This window comes from Bos grunniens, chromosome 1 (assembly GCF_055505025.1).
Source record: "Bos grunniens cultivar Pamir isolate PY7600 chromosome 1, Bosgru_T2T1.0, whole genome shotgun sequence".
NCBI classification, from domain to species: domain Eukaryota; kingdom Metazoa; phylum Chordata; class Mammalia; order Artiodactyla; family Bovidae; genus Bos; species Bos grunniens.
In genome coordinates this window covers 5,700,269-5,722,350 of record NC_141165.1, presented here as the reverse complement: position 1 = coordinate 5,722,350, position 22,082 = coordinate 5,700,269, and the positions used below count along the sequence as shown (strand labels likewise).

The 22,082-nt window shown below is 44.4% G+C and overlaps 1 protein-coding gene across 2 annotated transcripts in view; it reads right to left on the bottom strand.

Annotated features, from left to right (window-relative positions):
* COL6A5 (collagen type VI alpha 5 chain) overlaps positions 1 to 22,082 on the bottom strand; it is a 150,609-nt gene that overhangs the window by 81,181 nt on the left and 47,346 nt on the right. For both annotated transcript variants that reach the window (XM_086416162.1, XM_086416152.1), the window contains 11 exons: positions 17,452 to 18,006; positions 14,324 to 14,899; positions 11,144 to 11,719; positions 9,099 to 9,439; positions 8,905 to 8,986; positions 7,081 to 7,223; positions 6,137 to 6,229; positions 2,680 to 2,733; positions 507 to 578; positions 162 to 188; positions 34 to 78 (listed from right to left, as the gene is read on the bottom strand). In XM_086416162.1, the coding sequence (XP_086272288.1) occupies positions 34 to 78; positions 162 to 188; positions 507 to 578; positions 2,680 to 2,733; positions 6,137 to 6,229; positions 7,081 to 7,223; positions 8,905 to 8,986; positions 9,099 to 9,439; positions 11,144 to 11,719; positions 14,324 to 14,899; positions 17,452 to 18,006 (2,564 nt within the window). The remainder of the gene's footprint in view (positions 1 to 33; positions 79 to 161; positions 189 to 506; positions 579 to 2,679; positions 2,734 to 6,136; positions 6,230 to 7,080; positions 7,224 to 8,904; positions 8,987 to 9,098; positions 9,440 to 11,143; positions 11,720 to 14,323; positions 14,900 to 17,451; positions 18,007 to 22,082) is intronic.

The window sequence follows — 22,082 nt, the reverse complement described above, 5'->3', positions numbered from 1 at the left end:
TGATTTTGTGGCACTTGAAGAAAAATGGCTTACCTCTTCCCCATCCAGTCCATCAATCCCATCATCTCCGTGTTCTCCCTGAAAGACAGACAAGGCAGATCTTTGCCACCTAATGGGCAAATTAAGGAAGTCAAATTTGACTTAGAAGTAACCACACGTACCTTATATCCAGAAAATCCTCTGGCTCCCTGTAAAAGATTAAATATCTCTCATTGGCATGTCAAAGACCGAACGTGGATTCACAGCCTATTGGGGTGGGAAGGGGCTGCTTCCATTAAGAGTGTCTGTGTATTCCTTTAGTTACTTTTGGTTATACAGCCACAGAAAGGTTATGGGTGGAATTTAATTAATGCTTATAATTTCTTGAAATGACTAAAGAGACTTAATCTGCAGAGGAAGAAACTAACATATAATTAGAGACAGGGAAAGTGGGAGGAGGGATGGAAGAGAGAGGGAATGGAGGAGAGACAGAAGATGCCATAGGGAACTTAAAATGAAACATTTACCTTTTGACCTGGCTGCCCTGGACATCCTGCATTCCCTCTGTTTCCTTGGGGTCCAATTTCTCCTCGAGCTCCCTAGGGAAAGGTACCCAAACAGATATCCATAGTGATTCTTTTGCCAGAAAGCTGCCAGCCGTTTACTCTTCCAGAGTGAAGCCAGAACAGGGCACTCTGAGCTCCAGTTAAAGCAAAATCCCCTGCACACTGGTTCATTAAGTCTGTTTTTCCCCTGGATTCAAACATTTTCCCTTCAGTGCTTCTGTACAGATCCGAGACCACACTAACATGTGACGTGAGCTCAGTTGCTTCCCTGCCCTCAACAGAAAGCACAGCCAAAGGTCTGAAGTCACATCACTTGCAGCCACATTTCAAATGTTCCCCTGACACATGTTGGCCCTGACATCTTGCCCAGGCCCCAACCATCCTGGAAAAATCACCATGCTCACGGCAGAGAAGCAAGTTGGTTCCAGGGGACAGGAGCTGAGCAGAAGCAGCTGATCAGAAGTGACACTGCCTCAAGCCAGTGCTCACAGGAAGGACTCCCCAGTTAAAGAACCCCCAAATTAGAACATCCGCACAGGGAAGAGCACCCAAGGTCAGTGGCCTGTGCATCTCTCATTAGTCCAGCTTCTCCCGGAAATATTTAAAATACAGGTAAGGGCTGGAATGGGCTTCCCTGGTGACTCAGATGGTAAAGAATCTGCCCGAAATGCAGGAGATTTGGGTTCAATCTCTGGGTTGGGAAGATCCCCTGGAGAAAGGAAAGGCTGCCCACTCCAGTATTCTTGCCTGGAGAATCCCATGAGCAGAGGAGCCTAGTGGGCCACAGTCCATGGGGTCGCAAAGAGTCAGGCACGACTGAAGCAACTTAGCACGCATGCACACACAAGGGCTAGAATAAAATGAGTCGCAAGAAAAGAATAATACTGTGTTTCCTGAGAGCTGGAATCCCCAGCTGTCTCTTTCCCCATTGTGTCCTGGAGGCTTGGCTCAGATCTGGGTGCACAGAAGGTGCTCGTGGTTTGCTGTGTGGATAAATACTAGCAATGAACTTAGTTCTCTCCCTCCCGGTAGGTGAGAGGAGAGGCAATTTTCCTTTCACTGCTTTGCTTTCTTTCTTTTTAATGAGGATTGTTTGCAGTAAAAGCAGGAGGCCTCACCCATGGCCGCAGGTTGCTGAAAGTGAAAGTGAACGAAAGTGGCTCAGTTGTGTCTGACTCTTTGCAGCTCCATGGACTGTGGCCAGCCAGGCTCCTCTGTCCACGGGATTCTCCAGGCCAGAACACTGGAGTGGGTAACCTTTCCCTTCTCCAGGGGATCTCCCCAAATCCAGGGATAGAACGCAGGTCTCCCGCATTGCAGGTGATAAGAGGAACCAAAATGTCCCCGCTGTTTGGACTCAGCCAGCTGCAGGCTCACAGTCGGGCAGTGGGTGACACTCTTCCCCTCACTCAAATCCTGACTGGCTCAGTCAGCTCCATAACCCCTCCACAGGTACAGGGTGGGTAAACTATAGTCTTAGAGAAATTTATAAGTTGACAGACAGGAAACCAAGGGTCAAGAACTTAACATATCTTATTAAGGTTTCACGTCTAGGTCAGCCTTGGGCCATCCGACGCTGGAGGCTGTGCTTTCACAACTTGCTATGCAGACAACTGGATACCTCCTGAACTTTCCCATCCCAGTGGAGCTACCCAAGTGGTTTCCATTCCTCCAAATCCATTTTTATAATTTAATTGATGAAACCAAGAGAGAGTTACGGTTTGGGAGTCAACGACTGACATTCAAAAGCCTTGTGCAGCGTAGGACCATGACACCATATGTGCGGGTGCTTTGCCCGCTTCTCTTTCCACACTGGAAGCACTGGGCTGCCGGTCCAGAGAGACACCCGCTCAGCCTTCACCCTACGCGGGGGCAGAGGGAGGGTGCCCAGTTCCTTGCCACCCGCCAAAAATGTGCCGGGCACAACATAGGAGACTCTGCTCCCTTCTTCCCCCAAAAGTAGATTCAGCAAGTGCCTCGTGACGCAGACAAAGAGAAGGGGGGAAAAGGCAACCCACCCCACCCCCTCAAACTCAAAAGGCATATAAACAAAACCCCACTATTCCTTCTGCAGAATAAAGCTTTTTTAATGGAAAAGGAAAGAGTGTGGTGGGCGGCGAGTCACAAAACTTACAGGCTCTCCCTCCTCTCCCCTGTGTCCTCTGCTGCCTTTCACACCTGGAGAGCCCTGCGGGGAAAGAGAAAAACCCATCTTAGTCATCCTTCATCAACTCAGACCTGTTACATTAGGCATTTCAGGCAAGTCCCTCCCTCCAGCCTAGCTGTGGTTTTGCAGGTGCGGCTGTGAGTTTGGGGAGAGCTGGACAAGCGCTGGGGCTGGCTTTGGTCCTGGCTCTCGGCTCTGAAGCTCTCTGCAGAGGCAGCCCTCCCGATGTCTCCAGAAGGCTGGGTTTGGAGCCCGCATGTCCTTCAGGGCCAGGTCTGTGCCTGGGGGGTTGCATGGAGGATAGCAGTGTCCACCACGACCCCTTCAGCAGGCAAACTGAGAACATTTCCAAAGACATCACTTTACTTTCTTCCTTTTTTTTTTTTTGAGGACAAGAAGGAGCCTTCTCCCTATCAGCTCTATCTGCTGTAATCTGCTGTCTTCTCTCCCTCTCTTGTTTCATTGTCTCCTGGTTTATGTTTGGCAAGGATCTCACTTGAGGTCTGCTTTCCTCACCCTCTAACACAGATCCCCACTGTCTGCTCAGTACACTGGGAGGTTGCACTCTTGGAATAGAATTCTAGTCTCCAGCAACACAATAAGAAAGGAAACTGTGCTAAACAAAACATCGTAACTCAGTAAAAAGTCCAGGGGAGGGATAAATTAGGAGTTCGGGATTAATATATACACACTTCTATGAATAAAATAGGTAAACAATAAGGTCCTACCGGATAACACTGGGAACTCTACTCAATATTTTGTAATAATCTATAATGCAAAAGAGTTATTGAAAAACAATACACATACACGTGTATGAAACACCATGCTGTATGCCTGAAATGAACACATCATTGCAAAACAACTGTATTTCCATAAAAATATACTCAGTTCAGTTCAGTCACTCAGTCGTGTCCAACTCTTTGCAACCCCATGAATCGCAGCACGCCAGGCCTTCCTGTCTATCACCAACTCCCAGAGTTCACTCAAAGTCACGTCCATCGAGTCGGTGATGCCATCCAGCCATCTCATCCTCTGTCGTCCCCTTCTCCTCCTGCCCCCATTCCCTCCCAGCATCAGAGTCTTTTCCAATGAGTCAACTCTTCACATGAGGTGGCAGTATTGGAGTTTCAGCTTTAGCATCATTCCTTCCAAAGAACACCCAGAACTGATCTCCTTTAGAACGGACTGGTTGGATCTCCTTGCAGTCCAAGGGACTCTCAAGAGTCTTCTCCAACACCACGGTTCAAAAGCATCAATTCTTCGGTGCTCAGCTTTCTTCACAGTCCAACTCTCACATCCATACATGACTACTGGAAAAACCATAGTCTTGACTAAACAGACCTTTGTTGGCAAAGGAATGTCTCTGCTTTTGAATATGCTATCTAGGTTGGTCATAACTTTCCTTCCAAGGAGTAAGCGTCTTTTAATTTCATGGCTACAGTCACCATCTGCAGTGATTTTGGAGCCCAGAAAAATAAAGTCTGACACTGTTTTCACTGTTTCCCCATCTATTTCCCATGAAGTGATGGGACCAGATGCCATGATCTTCGTTTTCTGAATGTTGAGCTTTAAGCCGACTTTTTCACTCTCCTCTTTCACTTTCATCAAGAAGTCAGTAAAAAGGCTGAGATCAATTATCTTTTCACAAGGATGGACAGTGTGACTCCTGAGCAAGAATCATTTTTAAGCCCTTCAAATAAACCAGACTCCTTTTCATTGTGCGATCTAAAATGTATTTGAAAAAGTGCATAAAAGTAAATAGACTATAAAGGTACAACTTAATTGTTATGAAGTGAATATCAGTGTAACCACTGCCCAGGCCAAGAAATAGGACATGGCTGATACCCACACTTAGCCGCTACCCCAATCACAAAGCAGTCCCCATCCCTTCCCTGGGAACAGACGCTTGCTTTTATGATGATATTTCCAAGTCTTTGAAAAATACTTCACTACTTAATTATTCATCCCTGGATAGAATAACTGTAGGTTAGTTTTGCCTGTTTTCAAACTTTTTATAAATCTATCATACCATATGCACTTTTCTGTGTTTTGCCTTTTTTTTTTTTGGCCATTATTGTGTTTATAAATTTTATACCTGTTGTCATGTGTAGTTGTAGTTCATTCATTTTCATTCCCTTAGAGCATTCCACGGAATTAAAATACCATGATATATATATATGTGTGTATATATATGTGTGATATATTTATATAACATATACTTATTTATGCTATCGCTGTGTAATTCATTTTTTAAAGGCAAGGCTCTGCAAAGCTACACTCTTTTTGTAGTTCAGTCATGACCCAGTGTTCATGAAGCAAAACTTTCCCCACCATTTCTAACACCTCTTGCCACCTTTAAAACTGTCTAAAGTCTAAATTGCGAAGCCAAGGAGCAATACCCCAAAGTCTACGTAAGAAAAAAAAAGGAGTCATTCTTAATAGTAGAATCAAAAGCGAGTCTTCTGAACCCTCCTATACTGTTGGAAGGAATGAAAATTTGTGCAGCCACTATAGAAACGGTACGGAGGTTCCTCAAAGAACTAAAAATAGAGTTGTCATACAATTCTGTGATCCCACTCTTGGGAAAATATCTGAAAAAAAAGAACTCTAATTTGAAAAGACGCACACTCCAATGTTAATAGCAGCACTGTTTACAATAGCCAAGATATGGAAGTAACCCAAATGTCCGTCAACAGAGAAGTGGGTAAAGAAGATGTGGTATATTTATACCATGGAATATTACTCAACCATAAAAAGAATGAAATGATGCCAATTGCAACCACATGGGTGGACCTAGAGATCATCATGTGAAGTGAGGTAAGCCAGAAAGAGAAAGACAAGCGTCTTATGATATCATGTATATGTGGAATTTAAGAAATTATACAAATGGATGCATTTGCAGAACAAAGATAGACTCGCAGACATGGGAATCAAACCTATGGCTACCAAAGGGGACGGAGGGCAGGAATCAGCTAGGAGTTCAGATTAGCAGATACACACTACTATATATAAAACAGATAAACAAGTTGCTGCTGTGGAGCACAGGGAACCATACTGAATATCCTATAATAAACCATAATGGTTTATTATAGGCTTATGGAAAAAGAATGTGTGTGTGTATATATATATGTATAACTGAATGTATATCTATTTCTCTCTGTATATGTGTGTGTATATAATTGAATCACTTAGCTGTATAGTAGAAATTAACACAACCTTGCAAATCAACTATATTTCAATAAAATAATTTTTTTTAAAATGTGAACCTTTATGATCTGGCTCCTACCCCAGAGAAGTCACACGAACGGCCCAAAGTAATTACCTCAGCATCAAGTGAAGGCTGAAAACCCACCCACTCAGTCTCAGTTCCATCTGTACCAAATCAAAGCCCATTAGGTAGGACAGTGTCACAACTGAATGGTACCTGGGAGGCTTGTGGCCCTTGGCTCCCCTGAGGTCCTGGAATTCCTGGGCATTTGCAAAACTGACAGCAACACGTCCTCTCTGCAATGTTCCCCTGGGAAAAAGAAACACTGAGTGAGAAGCCACGGTGTGGAAATTCATCACATAAGAACTGAACTGACGCAAATCATAATTCACCACCTACAGCCCGTCCTCTCTCATTGGGTGAGGAACTGCAAAGAATAAGAGGGTTTTTTTGTTTTTTGTTTTTTTTTAACCTTGAAGAGAAAGCATCAGATTAGCAATTGTACGGGCAACATACCTTCTCCAAGGAAATGATCTCTATTTATAGAAGGGGCACTCACCACACAGATGACCACTGGCTGGTTCCTAGTCGACAGGCTCTTGTTTCTTGGGATTTCTGCAGCAGAAACTGCTGGGTTTTGTGTGTTTGTGTGTGTGTGTGTTTTTTTAATTATTATTTGATTAGGGGTTGGTTGGGTTTTCAGTTTCCTCAGCTTTCATTTGGTGAGATGACAAAGGGTGAAAGGTCATGGGGAAACAAAAACCAATGCTCTGGGCTGTCACACTTTTTCATATGCTAAAGACCATGTACTGAATTTAGGGCAAACAAGGGAATCTTTGAGAATACTCATCAAGATTCCAGTCTTGTTCCCAGGGCATTTTTTGAAAAGATTTATCTATTTATTTTTGACTGCACTAGGTCTTCGTTATCGAGGGCTTTCCTAGTTGCAGCAAGCAGGGGCTATGTTGCTGTGTGTGGAGCACAGGCTCTGGGCACCCAGGCTTCAGCAGTTGTGGCACACGGGCTTAGTTGCCCTGAGGCATGGAATATTCCTGGAACCCACGTCTCCTGCACTGGCAGGCGGATTCTTAACCACTGGACCACAGGGAAGACCTCCCAGGGCATTTTGAATAACGTGGGGTTTTTGTTCAGCAACTCACCAGATACTGTGATAGCATACTGCCCAGTTCCTTCATTCCAATGGTCAGGTGAGTCCTGTAGTCAAACCCTTTTCCAAATTCGAAGCTGGAAAACTCATCGTGAGCGGTTTCATTTAGGGACACCACCAGCAAAGCATCAAGTCCTAGGCAGCAAAAAAAGTGGTGATAAAACCCAAGGAATCACACTCCCGAAAGAAGGAAAGCCCATCTATTTCCTTCCAGTGAACATGATTCAAAGAATCAGAAAGAGGGGGAAATAAGAGAAAGAAGTGCTCTTGACACTGAAGAACGCAACAGCGGCATTGCCTGCATCTTTTGTACACACATGAGGCACTGGTTCCTGACTTCAGTACGAAATCTAAGAAATCTTACACAAAAAGACTAGCAGAAGACTGTGTTTAATACCTCACCACCAGTCCTAATGAAGTTCTTGGGCATCTGAAAGCAATTTTTAAGAAAGGTAGCTAGTAACATACTTTTTCTCACCACTTTAAAAATTGAAGTATTGTGTAAAAAAATTTACAGTGTTGTGTTAGTTTGAAGGGCACAGCAAAGTTATTCAGTTATATATATACATACACATAGGTTATTCTAAGATGCCTAATATATGTCAGTATCTGTGCTCTACAGTAGGTCCCTGCTGTTCATCTGTCTTATACATACTTGAGCATATGTTAATCTCAAACTCCTAATTTATCTGCCCCACCACTATCCCCTTTGATAACCATACGTTTGTCTTCTATGTCTGTGAGTCTATATCTGTTTTGTAAATATTTGTCTTTCTCTCTCTGACCTACTTCACTTGGGCTTCCCTCATGGCTCAGCTGGTAAAGAATCCGCCTGCAATATGGGAGACATAGGGTCGATCCTTGGGTTGAGAAGATCCCCTGGGGAAGGGAAAGGCTACCCCCCTCCAGTGTTCTGGCCTGGAGAATTCATGGATGGAGGCAAGGGTAATTAATGCAGGGGGATACAGAAGCCCAGCACCCCTGCCTGAAGTGTACAGCCTGTGCTCCAGAGTCCCTCGGGAATCAGACCAAGGTGAGGACTTCATGGAAACACACCCTCGTCCACAACCTCCACTTCTCTTTGCTGCTTCTCTCTCTACCTTGGTAAGCCACGCACACACAGTTTCCTCTCCCAGATGCAGCTTCTAGGGACCCTAAGACACTTCCTATTGTGTCTGATTTTCCATGGGAAAGACTGCGTCATGGATTTTGAAAAGCACTCCTCACTGCTTCTCCCCTGTCCATGTCATAGTTTCAGATGAGCTGGGAGCAGAAATGGAGCATCACAGACAGAGACAGCAAGCGTCTTAGGTTCCCTAGAAGCTGCATCTGGGAGAGGAATCTGTGTGTGTGTGGCTTACCGAGGTAGAGAGAGAAGCAGCAAAGAGAAGTGGAGGTTGTGGACAAGGATGTCTCCATGAAGTCCTTGCCTTGGTCTGATTCCCAAGGGACTCTGGAGCACAGGCTGTATACTTCAGGCAAGGGTGCTGGGCTTCTATAGCCCTCTGTATTAATTACCCTTGCCTCCATCCATCAGGTGGAATACGTTATAACCCCAACCTCCTCTCCAAGAATCAGGTCACTGGTCGGGTCAGCCATAGGCACCAGGCTATAGAAGGTCACAGGAATAAGCACTTGACTGTGGCATTTGCAGTATCTGGGGGATGCCTGTGTGGTCAAGAGGGGTTGGGCAGGGCACCAGTGGCATTTGCTTCAAGGGGCCAGGCAAACCCCAAGTTCCAGAGCACCCGCATAGGTAGAGACTTGTTCAGCACATCCCCTGCTTCATTATTTACATTTTCAATTTCAAGTTTACCTGCTTCCCTGAGCCTGTCCGATTGATCTTCAAGCATCATTTTGCTTTCACCCCCAAGACCATCTGAAAAGATGAGCAACACCTGGAGAAAGAGGAGAGCGTAGAATGGGATGACTCGAGAACAAAACGTATAACTGGGAGGGAGAAACTAACGAACGGACATGGAGATGGGAGCTAGAAAGTGACTTGGTTACCTGCCCTTGGGATGTAGACACATTCTCAAAGGTGTCCCACATGGACTGCAGGAACTGCGCATCCAGGTGAGTCGGCCCGTTGACGGTGACTTGCAGGAGGCTGTCAAATATTGTTTGCTGATAGATTTGGAACTCGGCAGGGACGTTCTGGCCACTGTTCACCTTAAAGGCCACGCTCACCTGCACCTCTGCACCTGCCCCGCAGCTGACACCCCTGATGGAGGTGATGTCCTCTAAGATGCTTGGGAGGTATGATTGCAGCCGGGGGTGGCCGTGGAACAATGGCTGACCCGGCAGGTGAGTGGAAATGTCGAAGCCAACCACAATCTCCATAAAGCAGTCTGGAGATCAAGGAAAACAAGGCCACATTAATGACCAGCCAGGAGTAAGGAAGGGCAGAGGGTTCTGAAAAGGCAGAGCATCACAGTCTAGGGCTGGAGGGTCTCTAGGACCCAAAGCTGTCTCATAAGGAGAATACTAGCTGCTGAGTCAGCATGCAATTCAGGTGTTTCTTCTGTCCCCTTTCAAATGTTACACGTTTCAGTGGCTATTTGAAGTCTAATCCTGGTTTATTCTCAGGCTGGCCTCATGTGTATGTGTGTGTGTGTGTGTGTGCATGCATGCATATTTTCTTCACATAATGAGGACATATTATGATGAATATAATTATAAAATATTTGGATCATTCTTAGAGTTTACTTAGTCCAGAGGCCATCAACTCAGTCAGCAACAAAGGACAGGAGGGTCATGTTATCAAGTCAAGCGGGCAGTGGGTGAGAAAGTGAACGCAGAGCAATGACCCATCTGTTCACCATTCACTTCCAATTGAGAGTCGCTGTGTGGGAAAGGGGGCCCAGTCCGGTCACATTGTCTGATTTTTTCAGAGAAGCCTGAAATCTACATTTTAATGTGAAACCTCGAGTCTGTAAATACTATCAACTAATTTCACGAGATCACAACACCAAATAGGACAAACTCAATTCAGCAGCGAGTTGCTACTTGGTCATCCATGACCCTGTCCAGTTGCTCATCTTACACACAAGGAGATGGTGAGGCAGGGAAGCTGCTGCTGCTGAACCAGAGCCGGAACCCTGGCTTTCTGATTCCAGTCCTGGACTCCTCTACCACTGTCATCTGCTCCCAGTGAGCACCCCACCAGACAGCTTCGAAAAACCAATGTGGTTTGTAAAAGAACTGTCTTCCTTCATAGTAAGTCTAGAAACAGAAGGCCTGTGGGGAATTTCTGCTGTTGCACAAATTCCATAAAATATTATCCTTCACTGATGCTCTGTCCTCCCAACTCCCAGTCCCAAGTGTACAGAACCTGAGTCCTGCACACAGCTCTCAGTTGGAGCTGAAGAATGACATCCCCATCAGATGGACCACAGCTCTGCATTTATTTTCTTCAGTCCCAACCCATGTGACTCACTTCCATGACGCACCTGGCCTTTGCAGCCATCAGCCCTGGTGACCTTTGGAAATTAAATAATCCCCAAGGCCAATTCAAATCTTTACTATGTTATGATTATACAGATGCCATCATTCAAAGATGAAAATGTACCAGACATGTGCTGATACAGTTGACACAGACAGACACATACACAGACGTGCACACACACGCACACATACTGAGTCCCTTACAAGATGGTTCAACAAAGTTAAAATAGGAAAAAGTAAAATCAGCGAATGTTTATTTTGCTTACTTCCTGTGGAATGCAGGGAATAGCTCTGGGACTTTCGGAATCAGAGAGGATAGAAATAGAAGGCTGAGTTCCAAGTGTTAAGAAGAATATAACCCCTGGATTGTAGTGGAAGAGAAGGCTGAGCCGGGCACACAACCCAGGGCATCCTCTGGCCTCTGAACCCTTTCCCCTGCCTCTGGGGAAGGCTGACCCATCCCAGACTTTTGGAAACAGAGGAGACGCCTATTCTCATTGCATATTATTCTAAACCACATCCTGTTAGATTCACCCAAAGACACCCTGGGAAATGGACAACCAGGAAGCTGCAATCAAACAAAAGCAAAGGAGCAAAGGAGCACTTACTGGTTTTCCCGCAACTCTTGCAGATCTCACGGATCATTCTTTTTTTCACATCCACATTCTTTAATTTATCAAAGTCTTGAAAAGTGATGATTTTTTCAGAACTGCCCGTTATCGGCAGGAGCTGTTCCTTGTAAACATCTCCTATGCCCAGAGCCAGAATACAAATGCCAGCTTCTCTCAGGGCCTCCACTGCCTTTGACACATCATAGCGGGGACCCCCAGAGGTGATGACCACCAAAGTCTGAGGGACACCAGCGCTCCCTCTGCCGCCAGCGGATGGCTCAAACATAATGCCCACGTTTCTCAGGGCCAAGTCTATTCGCGGAAGGCCCTTGCTCTTGGTGATAGCTTGAATCCGAGACTTCCATTCGGTTTTTGTCAGAGAGTTCTGTAACTCGATGATTTCTTGGTAGCGGCTCCCAAATTGGGCCATCCCAATTTTCATCCTCTCAGATGGAATGTCAAAATTATCAATTAAGTCTGACAAGAAAGTTGTCATGGTAACAAAGTCTGAATCAGATACCATGTCAGAGCCATCACAAAAGAAAATCACATCAGCTTCTGGAATGTCACAGGCTGCAATTGAAAAAAAAAGAATCACTGATTGTCCTCAACAATCATTCTAAATTTCCCCTTCGCTCAAATATTTAATTGCTTCTACTAAATCCTCACACTCATGGCAAATTGAGACGAGATAACAGATGAGAGGTCACAATTGGCCCTCAAAGAGAAGAGGAAGTAGTGGTGAGGAAAAGCTTAATAGGCTTTGTTTCAAATTTAATAATTTACATGATACATCTGAAAGGACACTGAAAGCTACTCTGAGAAAGGAAGGAAGAAGTTTGACTAGATTGACTATAGTCACTGAAAGGTCATTGCAAAGGCCTGAAATACATTCAACACTCCCACACCGGAACATCCACCCAAGCTGAGTGCCACTGTTCTCGAGGGCCATTAGTAATTCTGTTATTATTAATGCCACCACTTTACATTTGTGCTGAAAATTATCACTTTAAAAATGTGTTTAGCATACTACAGTGGTTAACATTCATGACCACCTTATGAGGAATTATTCTGATCTTAGGTAGAGAAAAGGAATCCAGTGGTTAAGGTGCCTCAGAATAAGCAATCACTCTGCAGTGGAGCTGGTATCTGGATCCCTTTTATCCGTAAATCCAGCACTTTTTTCTACTACAAATTGCTTTAATAATATCGTAGCCCAAATATTGAAATCTCATGGACAAGTGTTAGTCAACATTGGTTACAGGGTCGTCTTTCTGAAGTCCCATGTGACATGACCCAAAACGAGGAATGATCTTTTATGCTCAGTTTCCATCAAATGCAAAGGCTGGGATGGAGCTGTACTAAAGTGCTCAGTGAAGGTAACTGGGATGATGGGGCGTGCATCATGGACTTCTTTTGCCTCTTCTGCTTCCCCCTCTTTCCTTCAGAGCTGTGCCCCCCTAAAAAACATCTTGCATCCAAAAGTTAGACTATTATCTCAACATCTATCTCAAAACTCCGTCTTGACACCTACCTCCAAAAGTAGGTGTGGGAGATGAGAAGAAAGCAGTCCACAAAGAAAAGACTGTAGTCTTACTAATAGTCTTAGATTTGGTGGGGATCCAGGGATAAATAAGAGTCCCAGCCTGCCCAATGAACTCAGTCTTGTTACAAGGACAAATAAGGAAGCAGCACGCATGTGTTAGATGCTACCATCTGGAGAAATAGAAGGTGCAGGAGTCAGGGGACACAGCAGAGACACCGACATGTGCTGGGTCAGAAATTGGCAAACAAAATCTGAAAGGTGACAAGCAAGCTAGATGCAGCCAGGGGAAGCCGTGGGCTGGCGTGTTTGTGCTGGGCAAGTGATGCACGCGAAGATGAAGGGACTTCAGGATGACTAGGGAGGCTGGGAAGCAGGGGGCAATTGAGGTTGGAGATGTCAGCAGGACCTACTTGGAACTCAGGAGTTTAGAAACGGTAACCTGCGGTAACCTGCAGTGACATAGCCTAGTTTGTATCAGAAAGATGCCTTGGGGACAGTCATGTTTTCTTAAAGAGGATACCCACATTCTGTATCTGAAACCAAGAATCTGAATTTATTGCTTACTTAAGTAAAGTAGGGTTGTGGAGATCAGACGTAGTTTTACTCAGCCCAGCAAATGCTGGTCTGGCACAAGATCTGGGGGAAGGTTTTGTTTGGGGTTGGAGGATTTCACAGAGAAGGGAGTGGGTTAATGTCAGTGGACAAACCACAATTTGTGTTGGAAACAAAAGTAGGTTTCAAGCTAGTAGAGAGGAAGGAAGGGAGGTGGAAAGGAAAAAAAGAAGGAAGTTGGAAAAAGGGAGGGAAAAAGAAAGAAGAAAGGAAGCTAGCTGGTTGGTTGATGTGTTTGCCATGTGGGGAGGACCAGGCCAGTACCTGGGAAGGATTCCAGGCTTCCAAGGAGGCACAGTGACCCTCCTAGAGGGTGGGTTGATCTCCGCTGCTTTTAGGTCAGGTGGCAAATCTCACCCCTTGCTCACTCAGACATGATGCCTCCAGCTTGTCCTACTCCAGGGGTATCTCCTGGTTCAGCTCTGACCCCTTCCTTCCTGGTTCCTGGAAACTGGTCTCTGTTACACCATTCAATCCCACTCCTGGCCTTGATTCAGAAAAGCTCATAGCCCTGGTTGAACTTCCAGGGTGCTGGAATCCCTGCAGTGATTCCTTGTAGGAATCACTTCCTACAGGATGCTGACAATCCCATTTAGAGGGTCCTAGAATCTTGAAAACAAAAGCCTATCTGTTCAAAGCATGAAACTTTCCACTTGAGTTTGGCCTGAACCTGATACAGAGTAGTTGCACTGGGACCATCAAGCAAATGCGCAGCACAGGCAACCATGAAATGGGGACAGCTGAATAGGGCCCTAGGAAGAGCGAAGGAAAGGGAAAGGAGAGGCCTGACAGCAAGGAACGCTTCTGCAAACTTCTCGTATAACGTCTTCAGTACAGCAGCGAAGGACCTTTAGATGTTGCTGAATCAAGAATGCATTTCTCTCAGAGCTGAGAAAACTGGTAGCCTGAGTAGAGGAACGTTCAGCCCATGCCATCTGGGTGATGGGAAGCCAAGCGTAATCACTTATTTTTTTTGCGTAAACTTGTATTGCTACACCAACTTTAAAAGCACAACTCACCCTCTTGCGAGTTGTTACACATACTGTCTTGCACAGGCAGGTAAATATCTTTCAGTTTGTCGAAACCACTGACATGGATAGTGTAGTTTTTATCCCCCGCCATGGTCTCCAGTTCCGCTTGGTCAGCCGCACCTACACCCACTGCGTAAATGATGACGCCTTTGGCTCTTAATTTTGAGGCCGCCTCACCGAGCTTATCTCTGTCGTGAGATACCCCATCTGTGATAACGATCAGCATCTGCCTCACATTTTGTTTGATACGGCTGCCGTGTTCCTCTGTGAACATGTCATTCGCGCGCTCCAGAGCCTTGGCGGTGTAGGTTCTTCCCGCCGTATCCCTGCGCCTCCTCAGATGCTCGATGATGGCTGGTTTACTTGAGTACTTGTTGAGGTAGAAAAGAACCTCGGGGTCATCTGAGTATCTGAGCGCTCCAAACCGAACGCGGTCCAGGCCCACGTCTGATTTCTTCACCAGGTGGATGGTGAGGTTGATCATGTTTTCTTGGTCCTCGGGGTTGATGCTGCCTGAGTGGTCCAGCACGAACACGACATCTAACTGCTGAATCCGTTTACAATCTGAAAGCAGAAGAGAGCAGGCGTGACAGACTTCTGCAGTGCATTCTGCACAGATTCCTAGAAGGGAAACCAGTTATGTGTGCCTTGTACCTCTCACGTGCCAGACACCTCACTGCTCTTAGGGATGGCTGATGCCATTTTAAAGAGAAAAGAAACTTCAGGCTCAGAGATGTTCAACTTGCCCACATCACGATTCTAAGGACACTGGCGCTCCTATCTATGATGATCAGATAGGAGCGCTCCTAACTCCATGATCAGATCAGCACTTCCCACACCTCCCTACTCTGTTCTGCTAAACCACTTCAGGTCCTTTACAACAACGTTTGCTAAGCAGGCTTTCACCTGGAAGGGAATGTCAGGAGATGAGTCAGTGTAGTACAGTGGTGAGCCATGACTGATTCTTGCCAGACTGGCCTGCATTTTTGAAGGGCTCGGGGGCTCAGTGTACAACCTTGGAGTTTCTGTCTCGCCCCTTCAGACTCCAGGTGTCGCCTCAGCTTCCGGGAGATAAATTTTCCTCTGTGCTCCATGTGTCTTCACATTTATTTGTGGCCCTCCCTCTGACCTTCCCAAGCTGGAGCCCAGAAAATCCCACACAGGGGAAGAGCTAAGACACTTGTCACCACACCCTAGCCCCAAGCCCTCCTCCTCCGTAGAAGCCAAGCACCCACTCTGGGTGGACCCCCAAAGTATGAGCTTATTTCCACTCTTCCTCCCCTGAGTAGCTTGAGCACATGCTTCCCAATGGTTCACCCTCTACCTGCCAACCTACCTCCAATCCTTATTTCTGGCAGTGAGATCTCCAAGTTTTCAAGGATCTTCCACTGCAGATGAGCCCAGGCCATGTAGGAAGAATGACTCGCCATGATTTGGCAATGAGTCATATGAGTCATAACTCAATACATATTTATGAGTTGACTTGATACACATTTATAAATTTACCTGATAAATTTATAAACCGAATGTACAAGTCAGCTAAAATTCTACCTTATGCTATAGACAGGGCCTCTACAAATATGACATTTCTCAATGAAGAAAGGCCAGGAAGAACCCTTTGCATTTCAAAGGTGGAGCTGTGGCCTTACTGTGAGCCCTTCTTAGAATATCTCCACAATCCCAAGAGTTTGGGAATTACTGCCATACATGGAGGAAGAAGAAAAATTCCAGTTAAGCCTTTCCAAGAGAAATCTTAGGGCCATTGCCTAAAGCTCAGTTTATACTAAGACATCTTACTTGTTAACCTTCTGAAATTTTGAACAACAAAGTCCAAAGGAGGTTTCTATTGCCATAGGAACAGCATACAACAAAGTGACTAATGTTTTGGTTTCTTCTGTTAGTTGTAGCCAAAACACAGATAACAGCAGCACATGATAGATTTAAAAGACCTGGTGGTGTTAGCCTTACATGTGAATTTATAGCAAGTTCTGACACGTCATTAAAATTGATGGGCTCAAACCTAAGGTTGCTTAATCCAATTTGAAAAGCACTATAGTTTGTCAGATAAAAGTGATGACTCCAAGAGATCACTTTAAGTAAAGTAACAAATTAAAATTTTCCAAAAGGATAGGTATATGAACAGGCAAATGGAAACTACTTAGCTGAGAGAGGGTAAGAAGACTAATGTAAGGAATAAAAATATACACTGTATCTTTACAAAGAAGGTGCAGAGTTGTGCTTTGGATTCTGGACCTAATTTAACTGAGAGGAAGATGGCTGTATATTTCTAATTACACATTCTTATGTGTACGTACTTAACAGTGGTTATAGGTAGCCAGGAGAAGGCAATGGCACCCCACTCCAGTACTCTTGTCTGGAAAATCCCATGGACGGAGGAGCCTGGTGGGCTGCAGTCCATGGGGTCGCTAAGAGTCGGACACGACTGAGTGACTTCACTTTCACTTTTCATTTTCATGCATTGGAGAAGGAAATGGCAACCCACTCCAGTACTCTTGCCTGGAGAATCCCAGGGACGGAGGAGTCTGTTGGGCTGCTGTCTATGGGGTCTCACAGAGTCGGACACGACTGAAGTGACTTAGCAGCAGCAGCACAGGTAGCCAAGAAACAATGTGGGAGAATCATTTGGGATTAAAAATTGACTGGAAAATCTAGGTATACAGGTATTAAAAAGCTAGAAATTTAATGTAAAATTCTGAGACCTCCTTGGTATATGTGGCTTCCTGGTGGCTCAGCAGTAAAGAACCTGCCTGCAATGCAGGAGAAGTGGCAAGAGCCGCAGGATCGATTCCTGGGGTGGGAAGATCCCCTAGAGAAGGACGTGGTAACCCACTCAAGTATTCTCTTGGTATATCTATTTGAAGTCATCAAAATCAGACTATATGTTTCCAAATTAGCAGACAAAACTGTTATTCTGGAATATCCCTGGGTATTTCACTTAAGTACACAGCCCTGAGATCATGGCTTTTAACGTAGCATAGCTAAGACCAACACTTAACACCAAAGTCCAGTTAGAGGCCAAGTCTGAAGTCCAAGTCTCTGCCCATCCCACTATAAAGTCAACAGCTTGCGTCCTGAAGGATAAGAGGGTCACTTACCATGAAGGGCACACACGCGAAAGATGAGTTTACTCTCTATTGCCTTTAGATCATCGAATTTCTCAACATGGAAGATCAGGCTGCCATCCCCGCTGATCTCCTCCAGCTGAGTCCTGTTGGCCCCGTATACCCCAACGGAGAAGATGACCACACCTTTGTCCCGAAGAGCTTTTGCGGGGTCTCTCACATCATCCTGGGCTTCTCCATCAGTGATAAGGATGAGAAACTTTTTTACCATTGAGCGGCCCCCCTTGGACTCAGTGAAGTATGGATCCACAAAGGTTATTGCGCTTCCAGTCAAAGTATTGTCACTGATGGGGGACATGCCGTCTATTGCATCAGAAATTTCTTTTTGTGTAAAGTATTTGTCAAGCTGAAATTCTTCCTTACTATAATGACTGAATTGAACTACACCAACTCGGCTTTTGTCTTCACCAATCTGAATCTTATCTAACAGGTTTTTCATGAAAGTTTTCATTTTCTCAAAATTTTCAGGTCCTATACTGCCAGAACTGTCCACCAGAAACATGATGTCAGCCTTCATGCTTTCACATCCTGCATGTAATCAAAAAGGCCAGAAATATACCAGGTTGGCATGGTTATCAGAACATGCAAGAGACAGTAAAGCAGAAATAAATACTTTAATCAGTAAATATCAAAAATTAACTCAAACAACTGCCACTGCATTTAAAAATTTTATCTGCTTCTTTTGTAGTAGTCTGCTGACTATAACGCTAAATTAGAAATTCATTGAAGATTATCTAAAAATTTTCAAAGAAGAAATGCAACTTCTAAAGTATATATTCATTCCCTCACTTATGCATGCATGCATTATACACTTATTCATAATTCATAATTCTTCAAGTGTATGAAATGGCGAGCATCAGGCCATGTGTTAAGGATGCAGTGGTGATCAACAAAGAAAGTCAGAGAAAAGTAATCAATTTGGGGCACTAATATGACGAATATTTCAGGGTTTTATGTGTATTCTTGAAGCACAAAATTCTAAGTAACCTTTATATAGCATTTTTTTCTGGGATAATTTAAAGCAATTAAAAATATCAATATTAGAAATTGGGGTGAAAAGTTTTTGCTAGAGATAATAAGTACATTAGTAAGCACATATTCATTCAACAGGGACTATTACTTTATTTATATATAAAATGTGTTGATATGGACTGGAGGTGGGCATATATATGCATCTATATGGTGGCTCAGACGATAAAGAATCTGCCTGTAGTGCGGGAGACCCAGATTTGATTCCTGAGTCTGGAAGATCCCCTGGAGAAGGAAACAGCTATCTACTCAAGTATTCTTGCCTGGAAAATTCCATGGACAGAGGAGCCTGGTGGGCTACAGTCCATGGGGTCACAAAAAGTCAGACACGACTGAGTGACTCACACTTTCACTTCCACCTCATACATATCTGTACATATATACGCACACAGAAGATCAATTTCTATAAGTCATGAAAAAGTGCTATTAATTCATGTGTGTGTGTGTGTGTGTGTGTGCATGCTCAGTTGCTTCAGTCCTGTCTGACTCTTTAAGACCTTATGGACTGTAGCCTGACAGGATTCTCAGTCCATGGGATTCTCCAGGCAAGAATCTTGGAATGGCTTGCCATGCCCTCCTCCAGGGGATCTTCCCGACCCTGGGATGGAATCCACATGTCTGGCATCTCTTGCATTGAAGACAGATTCTTTACCATTGAGCCACCTGGGAAGCCATGTGTGTATACATATATATATTTACATATGTATACACACATATGCACCATAGTATATATATATATAATATATATAGCAGAAATTGTAAGTATATTGTCTTTAGCATGTATCTCCTTAGTCTTAACCTTTTCTTTCATTGTCACTGCCATTCTCTTACCAGCCCCTTCCTCAGTCCTCACAGAATCTATCCCATACTATTTGTATATGACCAGTTATCATCAACCATAGAAGAACTAAAAAATGCCAACTATTTTTTTTTGCTTTCTTTTCTTTTTTTTAAATTTATTTACTTTCAATTGAAGGATAATTGCTGTACAGAATTTTGTTGTTTTCTGTCAAATCTCAACATGAATCAGCCATAGGTATATATATATTCCCTCCCTCTGGAAACTCCCTCCCATCTTCCTCCCCATCCCACTCCTCTAGGTTGATACAGAGCCCCTGTTTGATTTCCCTGAGACATACAGCAAATTTCCAAATGTTTACTATTTTTTAATAATTTATATGAGGTCCACCGGAACTTCCTTGGTGACTCAGAGCTAACGAACCCAACTGCCAATGAAGGAGATGTAGGTTCAATCCCTGAGTCAGGAAGATCCTGTGGAGAAAGAAATGGCAACCTACTCCAGTATTCTGGCCTGGGAAATCCCATGGACAAAAGGACCCTGGCAGGCTACAGTCCATGGGGCTGCAAAAGAGTTGGACATGACATTGTGACTAAAGAACAACAAAAACAACAACATAAGGCCCAGTAGGGGGATTAAAACCATTTGAGATCGACGCTGCCCTGGGGCCATTTTGAAAGTTGTGAATAGGGAAGTTGCCAAAGATGTTTGAGGGTCTTGACAAATCCCCAGTGCTGGGAAGTGTGGAATGCTCTGTTCCACAAATAACATGTCAAAGGGGGAGATTTCTACATGCAGTCACTACTCACAGGATCTACCTCCTCATCAAAAAACCATAGCTTTGACTAGACGGAACTTTGTTGGCCAAAGAACTGATGCTTTTGAACTGTGGTGTTGGAAAAGACTCTTGAGAGTCCCTTGGACTGCAAGGAGATCCAACCCGTCCATCCTAAAGGAAATCAGTCCTGAATATTCATTGGAAGGACTGATGCTGAAGCTGAAGCTCCAATACTTTGGCCACCTGATGTGAAGAACTGACTCATTAGGAAAGACTCTGATGCTGGGAAAGATTGAAGGTGGGAGGAGAAGGGGATGACAGAGGGTGAGATGGTTGGATGGCATCACCAACTCAATGGACATGAGTTTGAGTAAACTCCAGGAGTTGGTGATGGACAGGGAGGTGTGGAGTGCTGCAGTCCATGGGATCAGAAAGAATCGGACACAACTGAGTGACTGAACTGAACTGAACCTCCTCATCTCCCACTCCTCTATGTCAATAAAAGGATTTCAACCAGGAAGATGGCCACCCAGGTAAAGACTACATTTTCCAGGCTTCCTTGAAGCTAGATGTGACCCTGTGACTGTGGATTTGTTAGTAGCTATGAGGAGGAGTGATTTAACCCCTTCTGGGTCTGAACAATAAAACAATTGAGCCTGATGAGATGCCCCTGGTCCTATCTCCCTGTCCACAAAGGGAAGACGACGGGGTGTGGAGCTCCATCTTTGACCTACAGGTAGTTACTATGTGTTGCAAATGGACCTGCCTCTTTGCTAGACCTGAACTGCTCACCCCGGACAACTACACAAGAGAAAAACCACATTCTGTGCTGTGTGGAATGGGGCCGTTTTGCTAGAGCCTCTTTTCCTGCCCGTGAATGGATACCCTGTGCCTCACTCCGTCCACGTCTTCTCTGAGAGGAATGTTTTTCTTCTAGGCCCTCCAGCTTCGGCGTCTTGGTTTTTCTGCCTCTCTGTTCACCGTCTTGTGGCTCAGTTCCTTGACCACAGTTTGTCTCCTCCTTCAGGTATGCCAGGGTTTGGCAAATAAGAAATATTTAACAAATAAGAAATATCCTGGCCCTCCTCAGACTGGTCCCTGCCTTTGAAAAGACCTCAGTACAATCTATTTTATTTTTCCTGAAATCTTTTTATTTTCCTTGCCATCAACTCCAGGAAACATAAAGGAACTTGTATTCATACTGTTTCTAAGACATCCTGAAGACCCAGCTTTACTCCTGTCCATAACAGGACAAAAAAGATCAATAAAGTTATGGTTTAGGATTTTACTGCCCATGTTACTTACTTGCTGGCTTATTTTTCTTTGGATTTTAGTGGCTCAGAGAAACTTCCAACACAGTTTCACCTTTGTAAGTTCAAGTAAAGTGAGCATTCTTTTCTTTTCCATACCAATGAACACCTTGACCATCTTTTACAATAATCACATTTTATGTAGCACTTACCATGGGCTAAGCCCTCCTCTAAATGCTCCATGTGCATTATTTCCTTTAAGCTTCATAATAAGCCTGCACATACAGGACCAAGCCAAGTAGACGGTAAGTAACCCATTCAAGGTCCACAGCAGGAATTTTCACATTGTTCTTCCTAACTTCTGTTACTTAATTTTTAGTCAGAACAAAAATGCAAGTATGTATTTGCATTATAAATAAAAAAAAATAGGGGTTACATATGGACTAGGCACGCTTTCATAATAAAGAAATAACAGTTGGTATTTACTGTAAGGATACTCTGATGTAGGTACTATCCTAATTTTATAGATGAGCAAGTACAAGTCTCAAGTAATGAAATGAGTTGAATCCTAACCCACTGAAAACCAGAGCCTGTTTTCTTTCCAGTGTTCTCATCTGCCTCCATTAATGTGTCTCACACACACACACACACACACACACACACACACACACACACACACATACACACACACAAATATAGGGCTTCCCTGGTAACTCAGGGTAAAAGAATCTGCATGCAATGCAGAACA